Source organism: Balaenoptera acutorostrata, chromosome 1 (assembly GCF_949987535.1).
Source record: "Balaenoptera acutorostrata chromosome 1, mBalAcu1.1, whole genome shotgun sequence".
In the NCBI taxonomy this organism is placed as follows: domain Eukaryota; kingdom Metazoa; phylum Chordata; class Mammalia; order Artiodactyla; family Balaenopteridae; genus Balaenoptera; species Balaenoptera acutorostrata.
In genome coordinates this window covers 165,480,702-165,499,967 of record NC_080064.1, presented here as the reverse complement: position 1 = coordinate 165,499,967, position 19,266 = coordinate 165,480,702, and the positions used below count along the sequence as shown (strand labels likewise).

General features: G+C 43.3%; 1 protein-coding gene across 4 annotated transcripts in view; it reads left to right on the top strand.

Annotated features, from left to right (window-relative positions):
- Positions 1 to 16,922, top strand: part of LOC130708097 (coiled-coil domain-containing protein 185-like) — a 30,963-nt gene extending 14,041 nt beyond the window's left edge. Inside the window, exons 3-5 of one of the 4 annotated variants that reach the window (XR_009008123.1) lie at positions 8,999 to 9,137; positions 15,214 to 15,320; positions 16,575 to 16,922. Coding sequence is in view for 2 of the 4 variants with exons in the window: in XM_057545252.1 (XP_057401235.1) it covers positions 11,568 to 13,448 (1,881 nt within the window). In the remaining 2 variants the exon portion in view is untranslated. Of the gene's footprint in view, positions 1 to 8,939; positions 9,138 to 11,341; positions 13,786 to 15,213; positions 15,321 to 16,574 lie in introns of those variants that run through there. The other 3 variants (XR_009008124.1, XM_057545252.1, XM_057545262.1) reach the window with 3 other exon arrangements.
- Positions 16,923 to 19,266: the final 2,344 nt, after the last annotated feature.

Here is a 19,266-nt window from a genome sequence, read left to right as displayed (position 1 = left end):
AAGTGAACTCCCTTTCGGCTCTCAAAGTACTTATTTTAAGTCCTTCCTTCCTTCATAAGAATTGGTTGATTACCATCTCCTGCTTTTAATTGCATTAAGGTTACAAATGTGAAAAACATCAGAATGCTAAGATGAAGCAAAACTAGAAATGTTTAAAATCCTGTCCTGCTCTCTGGTCCACAGGTGTTTCTCTCTGACTATAATTATGTTGCACTTGCTCAGAAGGGCATACAGTGTAGAGGTTAGGGTGAGGGCCAGGGTTCTGATTCTGGCTCCACTGCTAGCTAGCTTCCTGATCTTCTGATTCTCTCTCTGTGCCCCAAGAAAAAACAGTCCTTACTTCACTTCATTGTGGTAGGGTTTACACATAAAGCACTTACAGCAACACTCCAATGCTCCAACTTAATATGGGTCAGCCCTCGTTTCTACACATATCTACTCTCATACACATGGAATATTTGCATGGCGGGTAAATGATTGTTTCCATGGGAACTTTCATATTTCCAGGTCCTTATCCCACTATCTTCTTCTTTTTTTTTTTTTTTAAAGAAGTTTATAAGCTACAAGTTTCATTCTTAGAACAGCATTAACATAAGTTTTTCATTCACTGCCGTGGGTGTTCCCATAAAAAATTTTTTTTCACTGTTTTGTGGGTCTGGTATTTTTAATGAGTTCATATCTCATAGGCACATGTACAGAGTGGCCTATTCTGTATTCTCAGATACTGTTGCTTTGGGGCATCGTATTCTTGTGCAGTAAGGAAAAAGTGGGGGTGGGGCGTGAAATAACTGAATTCCTGTGAAATTCTACTGCAAAGCTAAAATCTGAAACTTAATAATTTAACCTATCATCCAGCCATTGAAGAAAAAACCTTTTGACCCAATTATTATCTTTTTAGAAAAGGTAATTTCAAAGCAATACATTTTTTAATTATCTAGTGTCAGGTGTACAGCATCATAATTCGAAATCTGTATACACTACAAAGTGATCACATCCGTCACCATAAAATTGACCCCTTTCACCCCTTCTGCCCACCCCCTAACCCCCTTTCCCTCTGGTAACCACTGATCTGTTCTCTGTATCTATGAGTTTGTTCGTTTGTTTTGTTTTGCTTTGTTTTGGATACAACAGATGAGTGAAATCATATGGTATTTGTCTTTTTCCTTCTGACTTATTTCACTTAGCATGATACTCTCCAGGTCCATCCATGTTGTCACAAATGGCAAGATTTCATTCCTTTTCATGGCTGAGTAGTAGTCCATTGGGTATACATACCACATTTCTTTATCCATTCATCCATGGATGGACACTTAGGCTGCTTTCATATCTTGACTATTGTTAATAATGCCACAATGAACATAGGAGTGCATATATGTTTTTGAATTATTGTTTTCATTTTCTTTGAATAAATCCCCAGAGTGGAATTGCTGGATTGTATGGTAGTTTTCTTAATTTTTTGAAGAATCTCTAAAATGTTTTCGATCGTGGCTGCACCAGTTTACATTCCCATCAACACATCCTCTCCAACACTTGCTATTTCTTGTCTTTTTGATACTAACCATTCTAACTAGTGTGAGGCGATATCTCATTGTGGTTTTGATTTGCATGTCCATAATAATCAGTACTGATGAACATCTTTTCATGTGCTTATTGGCCATCTGTATGTTTTCTTTGGATATGTCTCTATTCAGTGTCTCTGCCCATTTTTTAATTGGATTGTTTCATTGTTGTTGAGTTTTATGAGTTCTTTATATATTTTGGATATTAACCCTTATCAGATACATGATTTGCAAACATTTTCTCCCATTTAGTAGGTTGTCTTTTTGTTTTGATAATTGTTTCCTTCACTGTGCAGAAGCTTTTTAGTTTGATGTAGTCCCATTTGTTTATTTTTACTGTTGTTTCTCTTGCCCTTGGAGTCCAGTCCACAGGAATATTGTTAAGACTGATGACAATGAGGTTACTGCCTATGTTTCCTACTAGGAATTTTACTGTTTTAGGCCTACATTTAAGTCTTTAATTCAATTTGAGTTGATTTTTGTGTTTGGTGTAAGACAGTAGTCTAGTTTCATTCTTTTCCATGTGGCAATCCAGTTTTCTCAACACCACTTATCAAAGAGACTCTCCTTTCTCCATTGTATGTTCTTTGCACCTCTGTCATAAATTAATTGTTCTTATATGTGTGGGTTTACTTCAGGGCTATCAATTCTGTTCCACTCATCAGTGTGTCTGTTTTTGTGCCAGTATCATACTGTTTTGATTACTATAGCTTTGTAGTATAGCTTGAAATCAGGGAGCATGATACCTCCAGCTTTGTTCTTCTTTCTCAAGATTGTTTTGGCCATTCAGGATCTTTTCTGTTTCTGCACAAACTTTAGAATTATTTGTTCTAGTTTTGTGAAATATGCCATTGGAATTTTGATAGGGATTGCATTGAATCTATAGATTGCTTTGGGTAGTATGGACATTTTAACAATATTAATGCTTCCAATCCATGAGCACAGTGTATCTTTCCATTCATTTGTGTCTTCTTAAATTTCTTTCATCAGTGTCTCATAGTTTTCAGTGTACAGGTATTTCACCTCCTTGGTTAAATTTCTTCCTAGGTATTTTATCCTTATTGCTACAATTTTAAATGGGGTTTTCTTAAATTATCTTTCTGATAGAAATGCCACAGATTTCTCTATATTGATTTTGTATCCTGAAACTTAGCTGAATTCATTTATTAGTTCAAAGAGTTTTTTGGTAGAATCTTTAGGGTTTTCTATATATAGCATCATATCATCTGCAAATAATGATAGTTCTGCTTCTTCCTTTCTGATTTGGATGACTTTTATTTATTTTTCTTGCCTAACTGCTGTGGCTAGGACTTTCAACACTATGTTGAATAAAATTGGTAGAGTGGACATCCTTGTCTTGTTCCTGATCTTAGAGGAAAAGCTTTCAGCTTTTTCATCATTGAATATGATGTTATCTCTCGGTTTGTCATATATGGCCTTTGTTTGTTGAGGTACGTTCCCTCCATACACATTTTGTTGAGAGTTTTTATCATAAACAGATGTTATGATTTTATCAAATACTTTTTCTGCATCTATTGAGATGATCGTATAATTTTTATCTCTCATTTTATTAATGTGGTGTATCATGTTGATCGATTTGCAGATGTTGAATCACCCTTGTATCTCTGGAAGAAATCCCACTTGATCATGGGGTGTATGATCCTTTTAATGTATTATTGAATTTGGTTTCCTAATATTTTGTTGAGGATTTTTCCATCTATACTTATCAAGGATATTGGCCTGTAATTTTTGTGTGTGTGTGTGATGCCCTTAACTGGTTTTGGTATCAAGGTAATGCTGGCCTTATAAAGTGAGTGTGGAAGCATTCCCTCCTCTTTGATTTTTTTTTGGAAGAGTTTGAGAAGGATAAGTATTAAATCTTTGAATGTTTGGAAAAATTCACCAGGGAAGCTGTCTGGTCCCAGAATTTTGTTTGTTGGGAGGTTTTTGACTACTGTAATCAGTCTTCAGGTTTTATATTTCTTCATGATTCAATCTTGGTAGATTGCATGTTTCTAGGAATTGGTCCCTTTTTTTCTATGCTGTCCAATTTTTTGGTGTATAATTGTTCACAGTATTCTCTTATGATCCTTTGTATTTCTGCAGTAGCAACTGCAATTTCTCCTCTTTCATTTCTGATTTTATTTATTTGAGCCCTTTCTCTTTTTTCTTGGTTAGTCTAACAAAAGGCTTTTCAATATTTTTTATCTTCTATTTTCTATTTTTTTTTAATCTTCTCAAAGAACCAGATCTTAGTTTCACTGATCTCTTGTCTCTTTAGTATTTATTTCATTTATTTCTGCTCTGATCTGCTCCTTCCTTCTACTGACTTTGGGCTTCATTTGTTCTTCCTTTTCCAGTTACTTTAGGTGTAAAGTTAGATTGTTTATTTGAGAGGTTTTTTTGTTTGTTTGTTTGTTTCTTGAGGTAGGCCTGTAATGCTATGTACTTCTCTCTTCAACTGCTTTTGTTGCATTCCATAGATTTTGGTACATTGTATCTCTGTTTTCATTCGTCTCCAGGTATTTTTCAATTTCTCCTTTGATTTCTTCAATGACTCACTGGTTGTTTAATCTCTACATTTTTGTGGTTTTTCCAGTTTTCTTCTTGTAATTGATTTCTAGTTTCATAGTGGTCATTGTGGTCAGACTAATTATTAACTAATTATTATAATTTTAGTTAATTTTACTACTTTTGTCTTTCAACCTTTATACCTGCTTTATAAGTGGTTGATCTACTATCTTTCCTGTATATTTACCTTTCTAGTGAGATTTTTACTTTTGTATGTTTTCTTATTATTAATTAGTGCCTTTTCTTTCCAGCTTAGAGAATTTCCTTTAACATTTCTTGTAGGGCCAGTTTAGTGGTGATGAACACCTTTAGCATTTGCTTATCTGGAAAACTCTTAATCTCTTCTTCAATTCTGAATGATAACCTTGTCAGGTTGAGAATTCTTGGCTGGAAAGCTTTTCTTTTCAGCACCTTGATTATGTCATGCCACTCCCTTCTGGCCCATAAAATTTCTGTTGAAAATTCTACTAACAGCTTTATGGGGTTTCCCTTATACATTCTAAGTTGTTTTTCTCTTGCTGCCTTTAAGATTCTCTCTTTACCTTTAACTTTTACCATTTTAACTATAATGTGTCTTGGTGTGGTTCTCTTTGGGCTCATCTTACTTGGAACTCTCTGGACTTCCTGGACCTGGATATCTATTTCATTCCCTAGATTAGGGAAGGTTTCAACCATTATTTCTTCAAATTATTTTTCTGGCCCTTCCTCTCTGTCTTCTCTTTCTGAGATCACTCTAATGCAAATGTTATTCCACCTGATGTTGGACCCGAGGTACTCAAGTATCTTCACTTTCTAAAATTCTTTTTCATTTTCCTGCTCTGGGTGATTTTCATTGCTTTGTCTTCCAGCTCATTGATTCATCCTTCTACTTCATCTGGTCAGCTGTTGAACCCCTCAAGTATAGTTTTCAGTTCAGTTATAACTTCTGTTTGGTACTTTCTTATATTTTCTATTGCTTTGTTGAAGTTCTTGCTGTGTTCATTCATTATTCTTCCAAGTTTGGTGGGCATTTTTATGATCATTACTTTGAACTATTTATCAGGTAGGTTGCTTATCTTCATTTCATTAATGTCTTTTGCTGGGGATTTGTCTTGTTCTTTGGTTTGGAACGTATTCCTCTGTCTCCTCATTTTGTCTTACTACCTGTGTTTGTCTATATGTATCAGGCAAAACACCTACTTCTCACAGTCTTGAAGGAGTGTTCTCGTGTAGGAGATGACCCTTGGGGCCCAGAAGCACAGTCTTCCCTGAACACCAGAGCCAGGTGCTCAAGGGGAGGCCCTCGTGTGGGCTGCATGCACACACCAGCTGTGGTGGGGTCTCAGCTGCTGTGTGGAAAAGGCAGGGCCCTGGGGTGCTCACCTGACTTGGTTGCAGCATGGCCACTGCCTGGGGAAGGCAGGACACAGTGCATTCGCCCAGCCCAGTTGTGGCGCAGCTGCTGCGCAGGGTGGGCAAGGCCCTCACCCAGCTGGGTTGTATTGTGGAGTGGGTGGAGCATGCCCTCCGGTGCTATCAGGCTAGAGGGAGGGTGCCAAAAATGGCATTCACCAGCTCTTCACCAGCAAGTTAGGATGAGATTGTAACAAAGGTGCCCAATAGCACTTCCATCCCCAAGAAAGTACCAGCAGGTTCCTAGCTCTCTGGCAGCTACTGTAAAATCAGTAAGTGGGTCTCCCTCACTTATGGTCTAGGTGCTCTTTGCCATTTTTGCCCTTTCTGCTGCTTTTGCCCTGGATCTCACTGCAAATGGGTCTGCATGTAAGCCCTTTAAGAATGGGTTCACTGTTCCCTATAGTTTTATGGTTCTCCTGGACTTAATCCCCACTGATTTGTGGGGCTCGTCTTTTCAGTGTTGGACCCAAAGGTCAGGGTGCCTCACATGGGGCTCAATCCCTTCACTCCTTGAGGGAAAGTTCTATATCTTTGGGATCCCTCCCAACTGTGGGTCACTGCTTCTGGGGTGGGGACCTGGGTGAGACACTCTGCTTCTCTGTCTCAATGCATCTTTTTTATCTTTTGCTGTCAAGGCACTGTTTATCTAGTTCTCAGGTCCTTTTCAAAGGAAAATCATCCATATGTTGCTGTAAGTTTGTTGTGTCCATGGGAGGAGTTGAGTTCAGGGTCTTCCTATGCCGCCATCTTAAACCCTTCTACTCAAAGCAATAAATTTACATAAAATAAAAATTACCTAGACATTGAAAGCTTTCACTTGCAACATGAATGTTGAGGAACCTCAATTATCTAGAGTAGTGTTGTCCAATAGAAATACACCGTGATATATACTTACATATATATAATTTTAAATTGACTAATAGCCACATTAAAACAAATAACATGTGAAATTAACTTTGATAATATGTTTTATTTAGTCCACTGTGTTTAAAATGCCATCTCAACAAGTGCCCAATATTATAAAAAGTGTTGAGATATTTAACTTTTTTTTATAGTAAGTTTTTAAAATCAGTGTGTATTTTATACTTATAACACATGACAATTGGAACTACCCATGTTCAAATGCTCATACCCATGTGTGGCTGCCAGCTGCTATATTGGATGGAGAAACTCTAGTTTATTTCTCCCCTTTGGCCCATCCAAGAACTAGTTGCTTTGTGCCAAGAGATCAAATTTGAAGTCACTACCACTAACAGTCATTCTGAGTAAGGGCCCACTAACAGTCATTCTGAGTAAGGGCCCAAAACACATGTCTATTCCATAAGTCAATTCAGATTGTGAGGTTAGAGCACATTTTGCCATATTTTCCAAGTCTCCAACAAATGCAGAAAAGAGGCCCATGTCCTCATTTGGCAGAAGGTCTAAATTCTGAGGCCTCCAGTGAAATACACTGAGGATTTTTCTGCCAAATAAAAAGGAGGCTGATTGTTCCTAGTATCAAGGGAATGCTTGGCAGCTGAACATTTACAAAACATCTCTTTCATCTGCCTGATGGAAGAGCTGACATAGGCTTCCCAGCTAGTCATTCTCCCAGGGATCTTGATCAGATGCTAACAATGCAGGTGAGAGCACCTGTCCTGCTTGGGCAGCTGTGCTCTAAGCAGGAGCCTCGTCACCAGGTCCCTCAAAAGATAAGGTTTCTCTTCCCAGTTTCATCAGCCTCTTCCAGACATTCTGTTTGCTGCTCTGTGCCGTAGTCACTTTTATTACAGCTTCTTTCACCTGATTTCCAAAATCACTGTTTTCAAGGTCACCTAGACTGAGACCTCTTGTCACTGCCACTCGCCATCTTCCCAGGCCCCTGGGGTAGAAACCCTCTTTCTCCAGATCGAGTCCACCTTCAGGTCATGGTTCCTTGACTTCTGCAGTGTACCTTGAATCCATCCCTCCCTCTCCCCTTGCCAATGTCTGGGTTTACACTCACTTCCTTCTTGCTTGCCCCAATTATTGAACCAATTCCTTAACTGGCCCCCTTTCTCCAATTTCCCTCCCCATACTCCTCATCTCAATTTATCCTCTACCTTGCTGCCAGGGTGAGCTTTCTAAAATAGAAACTAAATCGGGTCACTGTTTGGTTTCAAGACTTTTATTGACTCACTGTTGTCTACATAGTGGATTTTAACCCTTTTTTATAAGCAGAGGAAGCCCCAACTTTTTTCAATAACGTGTTACCAAGAACCCCAGGATAGAAAACAGATAAAATCTGAGCTGCTCTGAGCTGCTCTGGGTGAAGCAGGGACAGACGCCTCAGAGGCTGCCCTAAAGTCCTCTAGCCCCGCCTCCTCTGGGCTCCCGGCAGCTTCAAGGAATCCTGAAGCACTTCTGGACACAGCTGGAACCCTACTGCCCAGTGGGAAGCCTGTGCTCCTTGGCCTAGCATTCAGGGCCCAGTGGAATCTGGGTCCAGCCCACCTTTTTGGTGCCATCACCCGTCACTGCACTGCACACATACCCCAAGTCCCCGCTACACAAACCACACATGACCCCACATGCCAGGCATTTCTGAGGCTTCACACTGTGGCCACACAGTGTCCTCTGCCGGCTGTGTCCTCCTGCTCCTCCCTGTATGGCGAGATCCTAGTTGCCTTCCCAGGTTTAGCACCATCATTCTATGTGAACTCTTCCCTTATGAACAACGTGGATGAACTTCCGTTATAAACTAATCCCTCCCTCCTCTAGGAAGACTGCTGAATTTACTGTCTAACCACTTACCACATCTGTTACCTGGACGTGTTTCTCCTAGCAATATTGTGGGCAAGGGCCTTTGATTATCTTTCTAATCCTGGCCCAGATTTCAATAAATGTTTGTGACATCATGAAGTTAAGACTGTGTCCCCTCTATCATCAACAGAGGTGAGTGAGCTATTCTCAATTCCATGAGGAATTCTGAGAACCTTCAGGGCAAGAAAGAGGCCAAAGAGCCCTGAATTGGGAATCTGGCTTGCTCCACACCATGTCTTTCTTTCTTTCTTTCTCTCTCTCTCTTTCTTTCTTCCTTTCTTCCTTTCTTCCTTCCTTCCTTTCTTTCTTCCTCTCTTTCTTTCTTTCTTTATAATTGAAGTATAGTTGATTTACAATGTTGTGTTAATTTCTGCTGTACAGCAAAGTGATTCAGTTACGTACATATATACATTCTTTTTTCAAAAAATATTCTTTTCCATTATGGCTTATCATAGGATACTGAATATAGTTCTCTGTACTATACAGTAGGACCTTGTTGTTTTTCCATTCCATATGTAATAGCTTACATCTGCCAAACTAGGTCTTTAAATTCAGCCCTACGCTGCTATGGTTTTAATGCTCTTGGAATAATGATACTGATCACTCTAGTGACTAATCTTTATAAGGCAGCAACCACATGCCAAGCACTGCTGTAAGCATTTTTCAGGGATTAACTCATTTTTGTTTTGCAGAATGAAGGCTGCAGGAGTTACTAAATTGAACTCCTCTTTCTAGTTGCACTGGGGACTGAATGAGATCTTACAGATCATCTCCTGCAGCAATGAAGAAACCACCAGAGTCACCAGACAGAGAATAAGATGACCACTTCAGGTGATTCAGCAGGTGGCAGAGCTGCCTGGTGGCAGGTCTCCTGGCTCTTGGGTGGCTCTACTTTCGCCCACACAGCACTGCTTCTCTGTAACAGGAAATGGCCTGATACCAGCCAGAGCCACATGTAGATGTACAAAATGTTTTACAAAGCTTCCGCAAAGGCATATGACATTCAGGTATCAGCACAACTCAGTTCATGCCCCAATATTTCCTCACTTAAATGATTCCATTTCAAATTTGATTTATTTTATGTAAAAGTTGCCTCCTAGTAAAAATTATAATCACTAAATAATTTCTCTAACAATGGTATGAGTTGCACCAATAGAAACCTAGGGTAGAAACAACCTCCTGTTCTCAGCTATAGACGTGCTAATGACTGCATGTGAGATCCCATCCAGGCAGAGTGGGCTCCTGGGGAGGCCTCAGTCACTCTGGTTAAGGCTGCTACCACATGGCTTCAAGGACATGGCTGTCATGACCCTCGGATATATACTGATCATAATTTTTTGTAAAGCATGTCATCTTAGTCAGCTGAGGCTGCTCTAACAAAACACCATAGACTGGGTGGCTTAAACAACAGACATTTATTTCTCACAGTTCTGCAGGCTGGGAAGTGCTAGGTGAAAATGCAAGCACATTCAGTTCTTGGTGACGGCCCGCTTCCGGGCTTACAAACAGCCACCTTCTGTTTGGGATCTCACATGGCAGAGAGCAGAAGTTCTGGTCCCTTCCTCTAATCCCATCATGGAGGCCCCACCTTCATGACGTCATCTAAACCTAATCACCTCCCAAAGGTCCCACCTCCAAATACCATCACACTGGGGTTTAGGGCTTCAACATACGAATTGGGAAGAACACAAACTTTCGGTCCGTAACACATGTCTCAATTCAAAGTACATTTCCTGAAAGGCAGCATGATATGGAAAGACAAGTGAACCTGAAGTCAAAACTTCCACCATTGACCAACTGATCTTTGGGGGAATCAGTTAATATGGCCAAGCCTCAGATTTGTCTTAAAGAAATGTTATCAGTTCTACTGGCCCTGGCTAGCTGGGTCACTGTGAAACTTCAAGGAGATGTGGGTGAAGAAGACTGGGATCAGTAAATACTTAATTTTCTTCTTTAAGGATTGACCATATTTGGAGAATGTTATCCAGAACTGTTTCCTCATTACATCTCAGAGAAAGGAAGTGACTTAGCCATGATCCACAGTCCAGGAAGAACACAACAGAACCGGGGCATCGTCCCTCCCTAGCACTCTATCCTTTACCTAAACTGTTTTAGGATAACATTAATTCCATTCTTCTTCTCTAGGAATGTGTAGAAACTTTTGTAAACCCATATATTAAACCTTACAATTTGTAATTGAAGGCTAGAAGGACATCAAAATAATGTTTATTGAATGCATTAAGGCACTAAGCTCTTGATACATAGTTTCATCCGACCCTCAGGGCAGCCCAACAGTGCTATTGTCACGGCCCCTCTTCCAGTCCACTGTTCCAGAATTTGAGGGTCAGGAGAGTTAAGTAACTAGCCCAAGACCACACAAGTGGAAAGTGGCAGAGGAGATTCAAACTCAAGTTTGCATGACCAAATTCAGTGCTTTTCCCATTAGCCCTGGGTGCCTCAACAAGAAAAAATAATCTCACAAAACTGGAGAAAAAGGAAAAGAACAATAACAATGTGATTTCGGCATGCTGTCCACTGATGTTATTTCAGAAATGTGCACTTAACATTCATATTTTGACAAAAGCAGTAATTGCCATATTAGGAGAAAACAAATTAGTTGTTTATTTTTTCTCTCTCTCTCTCTTCTAAAAGTTTAAAAAGTATACTTTGGGCTTGCTAACTTAAAAGGGCAGAAGGATGGTGCAGTGAATTAACGTGCTTCCATGGCCGCTTCATTTGCATACACTGCAGAGGCGCAGAGAATGGAGGGACCCCTGACTAAAGGACTTGCCCGCCGCATTCCATTCTGGGGGTAATGCCTTCACCTGTCTACTTTTAAAATTCTGCTACTTTAAGGTATACAAATGCGAGTTCAAATTCCTGCCTGAAACACCAGTGGGGGTTCACTACACACCCTCAGCTTTAAGGGTCACCCTGTCTTTCTACAGCCCCTCCCCCTCCCCCTCTCCTCCCCTCCCCCTCTCCTCCCCTCCCCCCCTCTCCGCCCCTCCCCCCTCTCCTCCCCCCTTCCCCTCCCCTCCTCCCCCCTCCTCTCACCGCGCGGGGTGCTAGGAAGGCTGGGGTGGGCGAGGGCCGAGGGCCGAGGGCTGCGGCAACCGGGGGGCGGAGGCGCATTGTGAAGTGGCCAGAGCGTCACAGGCGGCCCGGACCCCCGGGATCCGAGGGCGGGGCGGGTCTCCGCAGCGCCCCCCGTGAGGTCCAGGGACCCTGGCTCAGACGCTGGGCGCGCGGGGAGGGAGCATGGAGGGCTTCGGCCGCTTCTCCCCGTGGCCTCACTCGGACCTCTGGGAGGCCCCGCCGCCCCGCAAGGAGCGCGCATCCTCGGCGCGGCTGGGCGGGTCAGGGCCGCAGAGCGAGCAGGGCCTGTGCTCCCGGCCCGGGACTCCCCGCGAGCGGAGCGAGGCCTCGGCGCCCTGGCCGCACCTGCGCTGCTCGCCCACCCCGCGGCCCCGCCGGCGCCGGTACCCGGACTTTCCGCCTGAAAGCCGCAGCCTGACCGACGTGGCCCGGAGGCCCCCGGACCACGCCAGGAAGCACCGGCCCCGCAGCCGGCGCCTGGAAGACGCCTGGGGGGAGGCGGGTACCAAGCCCCTGGAGCAGGGAGGCAGGCCGCCTAGCCCGGCCTGGCAGCAGCAGCCCCAGCTGCCACCGCAACAGCCTCAGCCCTGCCAGCACTACCCTCCGGCCCGGGGAGATTCGCCCCCACCTTACCCGCGGGGAGCTTACACTCCCCCGAGTGGAACTTTCGGGGTAGAAAAGGTGCAGAGCGGAGACCAGTGGGCAGTGCCGGCCTGCAGAGGTCTCGGTCGCTGGTCCCTTTCCTCGGTTCACACGAAGAAGTGTTCTGTGCCCTCCAGAGAGTTCGGGACGCAGTCAGGTTGCGTGTACCTCCAGAAAAGATACCGTAATGATCCGGTGGAGTCCTTAGCCAGCCAGTACTCCCAGCCCTCGCTCTCCAGCAAGGCGATGCAGAACCAGCACACCCAGATCCTCAAGAACAAGCTGGAAGAGGCAGTAATGTCCTCCAGGGACCGGAAGATTGTGGCCCTGGTGCTGACCTGGCTCAAGAAGGCCCAGAGGATGCGGGAGCTGCAGCAGCAGGCGGCCCTAGCCTGGGAGGAGCTGAAGCGCTCGGACCAGAAGGTCCAGTTGACTCTAGAGACAGAGCGCAAGCTGCTGCTGCAGCAGAGCCAGGAGCAGTGGCAGCAGGAGAAGGAGCAGTGTGTCCGACGGCGGGACCAGCAAGCGACGAACACGAGCCGGCAGGAGCGCAGGTGGAAGGCGCAGCTAGGGGACCAAGAGAACCAGCGCCAGGAGAAGCTGGAGGGGGCCCCCTCTGAGACCGAGGCCAAGCGCGGGACGCAGTACCAGGTGCAGCGCCTGCAGGAGCACGAGAGGATGATGCAGGACCTGCGGGAGCAGAACAGCCTGCAGCTGCAGAAGAGGCTGAAGCAGGTCTGTCTAAAGAGGCATGTGCACACCACCGAGGGCCAGAAGAAGATCCAGGAGACCCGTCTTAGCTCCCTAGTCAATTACCAGGCCCAGAAGGTCCTCAGGGACTGCCAGGCCAAGGCTGAGGAGCTCCTTAGGAAGCTGTCCCTGGAACAGAGTTCCCAGTGGTCCCAAGAGATCCCCCAGGGCCTGATTAAGGAGCATCACCGGGAGCCGAAGGAGAAGGTCAAGAAGGAGGAGGAGCAGTGCCAGCAGGTCAAGGGGTGCGCGGAAGAGTCCGGGGAGCAGAGGAAGGGGCACGAGCGGCTGCCCGTGGAGCTCGCGGACCAGAAGATCCTGCAGACCAGGAGTAACGTCCACAGGAATATCAGCGACAAGGTGCAGCAGATTCGGGAGCTCAACATCCTGCGGGAGAAGAATCATCACATCCTGAAGCTGAAAGCCGAGAAGGAGGAAAAGTGCCACATCGAGCGCATTAAGGAAGCCATTAGGAAAAAGGAGCGGAAGATGGAGCAGATCTCGCGAGAGAAAGATGCACCCTTCGGTGAATTCCAAAAGATCTCCAGGGCCTCCAGGGCAGACAACGTGAGAAAGTTTGCCAACAACTTCTTTGATCCGATAGGGCGGGAGGCCCAGGTTCGAGCTGGGCAGCAGAGAGGAGGCCACTGAGAACCTGACGACAAATAGCTTACAGCCCAGGCGGCTAGAAAGAGATGTGGCAATGTGATTCGTTTTATAATCTGATTATAATTGAGCATTCATTTTTTAAAAGTGTATAAAATAGCTGCAATTTCGTCTGATGAACTAGTTTATTAATTCATTTGGATGGTTGAGAGGGTTGGGGTAGAAATTTGGAAATTTTAAGAAAATTACTTGCCTTTGTACATTTGGATTTAAGTAGAAAATATTCATTTAGTTCTCAAGTAATCTTAGAAGCATATGTCAGACACATCTTTGAGGAACCAAAGAAAAATCTACAGTGGGGAATACAGTTCTGTGTCATGAGGTAAGTCTTTCCCTGTCCAGAACTTACGAAAGTGTGAAGTGTGATGTACCTGTCATAAGAAATCTGCAAGAAAAATCTGCACAAAAAGAGTGTGTGGGGGTAGGGGTGGGAGGAATTTCTGTAAACAAGTATATTTGGGAACACAGCATACTACAGCCCCTCTTGGGATTTCATAATGCATGTGAAATTTTTAAAGGCTCTGAAAAGTCTGGCAGTAAAGACACATTTGATTAACCTAGTGTTTTTCACAAACCACGGAACTCTTTTTTTTCTTGGATCTTTCCATGGGATTGATGTTCTGTGAAATATTTTTGGAAACAGCTCTCTGTAGATCCTCCCAGGCTGCACTTCTTTGGCCTTCCCTTCCTGTGTTAATAGGAAATATTTATAATTCCTTTAGCACTACTGATTGACTGCACCACCACAGACATGCTGTCCAAAAGCTCACTGGAATCTTTTGGTCCAATTCTTCCCCCCCCCCCGCTTTTGGTCAGTCTCATCCAGTCTTTTGGAACGAAATTCTATTAGAATCCTTCTCTTCCCCTCTGTTTCTCCTCTGTCTCTTCTGAAGGAGGTATGTGATGTCATTCTGTCTACCCACATTGTGTCTAATTAAACTAACCAGTCTGAATGAATGGCTAAGCATGATTCAGGAACACGACATTTAAAAAATAAGGAGCCAGAAGCTAAGTAGAATTTAACCCATCACATCTCAAAGTCTCCATTGAAAAATTCTAAAGGTGTTCTTTAAATGCCCCTAATGTAACATTTGTCTTTCAAAAAAAAAAAAAGGGCTTCCCTGGTGGCGCAGTGGTTGAGAATCTGCCTGCTAATGCAGGGGACACGGGTTCGAGCCCTGGTCTGGGAAGATCCCACATGCCACGGAGCAGCTGGGCCCGTGAGCCACAATTGCTGAGCCTGCGCGTCTGGAGCCTGTGCCCCGCAACGGGAGGGGCCGCGATAGAGAAAGGCCCGCGCACCGCGATGAAGAGCGGTCCCCGCACCGCGATGAAGAGTGGCCCCCGCTTGCCGCAACTGGAGAAAGCCCTCGCACGAACCGAAGACCCAACACAGCCAAAAATAAATAAATAAATAAATAAATAAATAAATAAAAAAGAAAAATCCTTTCAAAAAAAAAAAAAAAAAAAAAGAGGAGAGAGTAAGCCCCACTGGAAGATTTGTGTCTTCTTAGTGTTTTTGAAGTGACATGAAAGGTGACCTGGCAAGGGGTTTTGTTCAAAGGTCAGTGTGAGATCCATATTCTCATCTTACATAATGGAAACTGGGCCCACTTCCCTGCCGTAGTTCCCCTCTGTCTGCTGTCCCCAAAGAGGCCTACTCAGGCCCTCACTCCTTTGCTCAAAAGTAGAAAGGCCCATACATCTTGGCTCAATTTCTAATCTTATTATTTTCTTCTCTTCACCCAAGCTAATGCTGTTCCAGCCAAATGCTGTGTACATTCCCAGCATTCTAGGAAAGTGCTTAAAATATCTCAGACAGACGTCCCATGAATCTAACTCTTCCTCTTGACATAGGTATGTGACTTTGGGGAAGTTACCTTCCTGGGCCTCAGTTTCCTCATCTGTAAAATAGAATTGTATTTCGTACTTCAAAGGGGTGTTGTGAGGGATGATTAAAATAATCTAAGGTGCCTGGCATAGTGTCCAGAACCTAATACACACACAGTAATTAAATATTGCAGTTGTTATTATATTACTGACTTTCCATTTTTGTCAATTCCATTCTCCCTATCTAATTGCTATCTCACCAGCTGCCTCCTCCCATCATACCCACGTCTGATTTCTCTGAGGTTAGCTCACATCCTGCCTCTTGTATGAAATGTGGGACCTCCGTGGCTGCTCTGTCTCAACATCAGCCTCCTTTGACAAGCTGCTCACTTTATGGCTTAGTGAGCACTTAGAAATTGCTGCTTTGTTGGCATATCCGTTTTGCAATCCCCATCTTGGCTTCCAAGCTGGACTGCATGCTACTTAAGGCTAGGGTCATTATACCCATGCTTAACATGGTGGTCAATATAAAGTCAAAAGCCATTAAGCACAATATTTTGACCCTACCTCCATATCCCATGCCTTTACCCTACTAATGTTCTTTGCTCTTTACTCCAAGAAATAAATACAGACTTTCATTCTTTTATCCAATTCTTTATGAATATTACTGGTAGAAATAATCAATACAGAATAAAACTGACAGAAGATGAAGTACATTTACTTTCCCCTATTTCTCCCTTAAAAAAAAAAATTCTATATATACATATATATCCCCAGTATAAATATATATATTTTTTGACCCCAACCATTACCCATGCCCCCAAAGACCCAGTGGGGAGCCTAGACTTTTACCCTCACCAGGATGTAATAAGGAGCTCCCCACCCTGGCAGAGTCAGTTGAGACCACCTGGGGAGCCTAGCCTTTCAACCACTACTGACACCACCACCACCACCACGATGCAGTAACAGGGCACCCCTCTCTCTCCCTACTGAGTGGTATCAGATAAAGCCTAGTGGAGAGGAGTTTTATCACCCTCCATCAGTAACACCCCTCTGGTGTCAATAGATGTCATGTGGGGAGCAGTAATGAGGCACTCTTAGACCTCCCAGCCAGGGAGGTATCACTGGAGGCCTAGAGGGGAGCCAACATCCCCACCTCCACCCAGCAGTGGTGGAGAGAGCCCCCTCCCCCCCACTCAGGTGGCAATGGAGGCTGAGTGGGGAGCTGGACTTATATCCCTGCCTGGCAATAATAAGGCCTCAACCTTCTTCCCTTTCTAGAACAGTGTGAGAGAATGCCAGATAAAACAGCAGATCCAGTCCTGCAATACTCAAAATGTCCAGGTTTCAATTCAAAATCACACTTCGTGTCAAGAACCAAGAATATCTCGAACTGAATGAAAAAGACAATAGGTGTCAATGTGAGGATGACAAATGTTAGAAATATCTAAAGATCTTAAAGAAGCCATGATAAAAATGCTTCAACAAGCAATTATGAACACACTTGAAACAAGCAAAATATAAAATTGTCTTGGCAAATAGAAAGCCTCAAAAAAAAAATACGAGATATAAAGAAGAACCAAATGTAAATTTTAGAACTGGAAAACACATTAACAAAAATAAAAAGCTCAGGGGGGCTTCCCTGGTGGCGCAGTGGTTGAGAATCTGCCTGCTAATGCAGGGGACACGGGTTCGAGCCCTGGTCTGGGAAGATCCCACATGCCACGGAGCAGCTGGGCCCGTGAGCCACAACTACTGAGCCTGCGCGTCTGGAGCCTGTGCCCCGCAACGGGAGGGGCCGCGATAGTGAAAGGCCCGCGCACCGCGATGAAGAGCGGTCCCCGCACCGCGATGAAGAGTGGCCCCCACTTGCCGCAACTAGAGAAAGCCCTCGCACGAACCGAAGACCCAACACAGCCAAAAATAAATAAATAAAAAAAAAAAAAAAAAAAAAAAAGCTCAGGGCTTCCCTGGTGGCGCAGTGGTTGAGAATCTGCCTGCTAATGCAGGGGACACGGGTTCGAGCCCTGGTCTGGGAAGATCCCACATGCCACGGAGCAACTGGGCCCGTGAGCCACAATTGCTGAGCCTGCGCGTCTGGAGCCTGTGCCCCGCAACGGGAGGGGCCGCGATAGAGAAAGGCCCGCGCACCGCGATGAAGAGCGGTCCCCGCACCGCGATGAAGAGTGGCCCCCGCTTGCCGCAACTGGAGAAAGCCCTCGCACGAACCGAAGACCCAATACAGACAAAAATAATAAACAAACAAATAAATAAATAAATAAAAGAAAATCCTTTAAAAAAAATAAAAAAATAAAAAGCTCAGTGGATGAGCTAAACAGCAGAATGGAGGGGACAGAAGAATCAGTGAACTGTAAGACAGAACAATAAAAATTACCAACTCTGAGAAATAGAAAATTACCAAAAAAAAAAAAAAAATAGCAGAGCCTCATGGACCTGTGGGACTATAACAGAAGTTCTAACAGTCATGGCATGTCCCCAGAGGAGAGAAGTAAGAAGGTAGGGCTGAAAAAGTGCTCAAGGTAATAATGGCTGAAAACTTTTCAAATTTGGTAAAGAGCTAACCCTACATATTCAAGAAGTTGAGTGAACCCCCCCAAAAGAGTAAACCCATAGAAATCCATAAGACATATCATAGTCAAACTTCTAAAACTGAAGAAAAGAAAAAAATTCTTGATCAGAGAATGAGAAAATAAGCCACAGACTGGGAGAAAACATTTGCAAAAGAGTGGCTATATTAATATGAGACAAAGTGCACTTCAGAGCAAAAATTACCATAGACAGGACCATCATAAACTTACAAGAGAGTCAATCCACTGAGAAGACATAGTTCTAAACATCTATGTATAAACAACAGAATTACAAAATATATGAAGCAAAAACCAATAGAACTAGAAAAAGGAATAAAATCACAGTTGCAGCTGGAGACTTGAACACCCTTCTCTCAACAATTGATAGGACTTCTAAAAAGAAAATCAACAAAGATACAGAAAAACTTAACACCATCAACTAACAGGATCTAATCAACAGTTACAGAAAACCCCAGCCAGCAGCAGCAGAACACACATTCTTTTCCAGCACTCATGGAACAAATAGCAAGAGAGATCATATCCTGGTCCAGAAAATAAACTCAGGACATTTAAATTATTGAAATCATACAAAATGTGTTCTCTGACCACAAAAGCATCAAACTAGAAAACAATTACAATGATACCAGGAAAATCTCCAACAGTTAGAAATTAATCAGAACTCTTCTAAACAATCCCTAAGTCAACGTCTCAAAGGAAAATTTTTAAAATACATTGAATTTAATTAAAATAAAATGTCAGATTTGTGGGACACAGCAAAAGCAGTGCTGAGAGGGAAATTTATAGAATTAAGTACATTTAAAAAGGCAAAAATCTCAAATCAGTAATCTAAGCTCTCACCTTAGAATAACCTAGAAATAGAGCAAAATTAAACCCAAAGCAAACAAAGAAAATCGAAGAACAGAAATCAATTCAAATAAAATTGAAAAATTCTCTGAAAAATTCAATAAAATAGACAAACCGCTAACAAGACTGATAAAGAAAAAAGAGAAGACACAAATTACCAATATCATGAATGAAACAGCAATATCACTACAGACCCTGAAGACATCAAAAGGATAATAAGGGAATGCTATGAGCAACTTTACACAAAGTTTGACAACTTAGATAAATGGACCAATTCCTCCAAAAACACAAACTACCACAACTCACCCAATATGAAATAGATCATTTGAATAGCCCATAATCACTAATGAAATTAAATTCATAATTTTAAAACTCTCCCCCCAAAATCTCCTGGCTAAATGGTAACACTCAAGAATTTCACAAATGCTTAGACAAGAAATAACACCAATTCTACACAACCTCTTCCAACAAAATGGAAGAGAAGGGAACGCTTCCCAGTTTATTTCATGAAGTTAGTGTTA